Consider the following 2,563-nt stretch of genomic DNA (forward strand, 5'->3'; position numbering starts at 1 on the left):
TGCAAAGCAATACCGAGCAAATACCGAGCAATACCGAGAAAATCACGAACATAGCATTCCCGGGCTCTGGTACGAGTCAAGTCATCGGGCCGCGCGGTAAAGAGTAAGAGCACGTGGCGACATGTTATTGGCGGCCGAACGTAGCTCTACGTCCGGTCAGAGGACGTAATAATTGTTCCATTTCAAGGGGGATAATATTCTGGTTTTCATGGTCATTAAATTGTTTTAAGATAATATAAATGATAATTAGTCCATTAATTACGTTTTAATATATCTTATTTGTTAATTAAAACTTTTAGGGTTTAATTTTCCACTGGTTCGGGGAGCAAAGTAAATTTTTGCTGCTCGGAAAACGATCCCCGCGTCCCTTCACGATAACTTTTGAGACTATATAAGCCAATGGATCTTCAGACGCTCTCAACGTTCGTTCTCGTCTTCTTTCGCCTTTATCCGTGGGCATTCTGCCCTTTCTTCCCCGTTCCTCGTAAAACTGGCTTCTTTGCAGAAACAAGCAGTAGCTTCTTCCTCTTCTGTTTTTAGTGCAAGAAGCTCTAATTTGGTGATTGCTTATAAGAAATCAGAAATCAAAATTTGGGCCTTTTTTTTCCTGTCCAAAATTTATTTGTTTGTTGATAAGAAATAGAGCAGAGCGGACTTGAGATTTATGGAAGGGGGCAGAAAGGGCGGCAGGGGGTTTCAAAGAGGTGATGTAGGAGAGGAGGTTAGAAGGCAGAAGGCGAAGGGGACGCAGATTGAGATAGCAGCTGGTAGAACGGAGGAGAGGCAGAAACCGGCGGAGACGCCGATGGCGGCATTCCGTTCGCTGAAGAAAATAAGAAGCCCAGACCGACACTCATCGAATCAAGCATCTACTTCCCCGACTCTAGCTACGGCGTCTTCTTCCATCGCTTCGCGCCCAATCTTCCCTTTTGCTTACGATTCAGAATCAGCTGCTATTTCTCTTTTCCATTCAAATCAGCAGCAGCAGAAAATGATCACTTTTGATCAAAACCAGTCATTTTCAATCGGTTCTGGCTCTTACTCAGCTCCTCCGCTTTCTCCCCTGCTTCCAAGAGAAGCCTTACAGCAGAGGTACTCTGAGCAGATGCTCAAATACTGGAGTGAGGCGCTGAATCTCAGCCCACGAGGACATATGATGATGATGAGCCGCTTGGTCGCCCAGGAAAATAGAGGCCGGTCGCCGGCGTCACTTTTCCGGATCCCCGGAGCGGTACCAACGCCGACGAAGCTCTACAGAGGAGTGAGGCAACGCCACTGGGGAAAATGGGTTGCCGAAATTCGCTTGCCGAGAAACCGCACTCGGCTTTGGCTCGGCACTTTCGACACTGCCGAGGACGCCGCACTCGCATACGACCGCGAGGCCTTCAAGCTTCGTGGCAAGAACGCTCGCCTTAATTTCCCCAGCCTCTTCCTCGGCGCCGCCGAAGGAAGCAATAGCAATAATGCGGATTCCTCCTCTGACATGACTCGAACGGAGGTTTCAAAAGACAGCGGAAGCCCTCCGCCGGAGAATAGCAAAGCTCAGGCGGAAGCGAAGCCTGCAGGGCAGAGCTCGGAGGGAACAGAGTTGGTGTGGAGTGAAGCGGAGGAGGCCTGGTTCAGCGCGTGGGGGCCGGGGAGCTCGGTCTGGGATGATGTTGATGGAGCTAGAGGCAACTTGCTTTTCCAATCTGGTCTCGCGTCTATCTCAGAGTCGCAATCTGATTGCATTCAGGCTCCTGCTTTTGCGGGAGTTGGCATGGAAACCTCTTCTTCTTCTTCTTCTTCCCCTGCTTTCTCTCCTTCCATGTTCATATGGAAGGACCCGTAATTCTGTTCGATTTTTTTCGAGCAGATGAACAAGATTAAATCTTTCAGACGCTGACGAATAAAACAACTCAAAACTCAATCGAAAGTGACCGAATTTATTTGATCGGCTCACTTTCAATTCCAGTTTTGATCTCAAAGTCATCTCCTCTCTCTCTCTCTCTCTCTCTCTCTCTCTCTCTCTCTTTCTCCTCTCTGCATAAATTTCATGGGTTGCAGAATTTTACATGTCAACCAGTGAAGAATCCACTCTCTGTCGCCCCATCTCTCTCTGAAACTTGGCATCAAACCATGGCTGCATAAATTTTAGCTTGCAGCCTTTCTTCTCCACCCTTCCATTAAAACAAAACCAAATCAATCAAAACATCTTTCTTGTTAGAATTCATCTGCATACAGTTCCATAATATCCGTCCAGCCCTGTTCATGAAATCCTAATCAACTACTGGTCTACCTTATCTCTTAACTTTGTACCCTTCTGGTTATGATTTGATTTTAAAAATGGATTTAGTGGATTGAAGATGAAGGTTTGATGTATGTTTAAGATATTTATATTTTGAGACAGCGGGTAACGATATGTAGAAAGCAGATGAGGAGGGAGACAGTTTTATTTTCTCCTCCTCTCTTTCTGTGTTGGATTTTTTTTTGTTCTTATGTTATGTTGATGTAGCAAAAGTTACTGTTTGTTGCTGTTGTTGGTTTATGAATAGAATATGTTGATGGATGTGTTCCTTTCAAA

At 45.8% G+C, this 2,563-nt stretch overlaps 1 protein-coding gene across 1 annotated transcript; it reads left to right on the forward strand.

Moving 5' to 3' along the window:
- Nucleotides 1–208: 208 nt before the first annotated feature.
- LOC110106077 (ethylene-responsive transcription factor ERF053-like) lies at nt 209–2,563 on the forward strand. The gene has a single exon (XM_020835818.2). The coding sequence runs from the start codon at nt 665–667 to the stop codon at nt 1,829–1,831; it is 1,167 nt and encodes a 388-aa protein (XP_020691477.1). The 5' UTR covers nt 209–664; the 3' UTR covers nt 1,832–2,563.

The sequence above is a fragment of the Dendrobium catenatum genome, unplaced genomic scaffold (assembly GCF_001605985.2).
Source record: "Dendrobium catenatum unplaced genomic scaffold, ASM160598v2 fragScaff_scaffold_1497, whole genome shotgun sequence".
Classification (NCBI taxonomy): Eukaryota; Viridiplantae; Streptophyta; class Magnoliopsida; order Asparagales; family Orchidaceae; genus Dendrobium; species Dendrobium catenatum.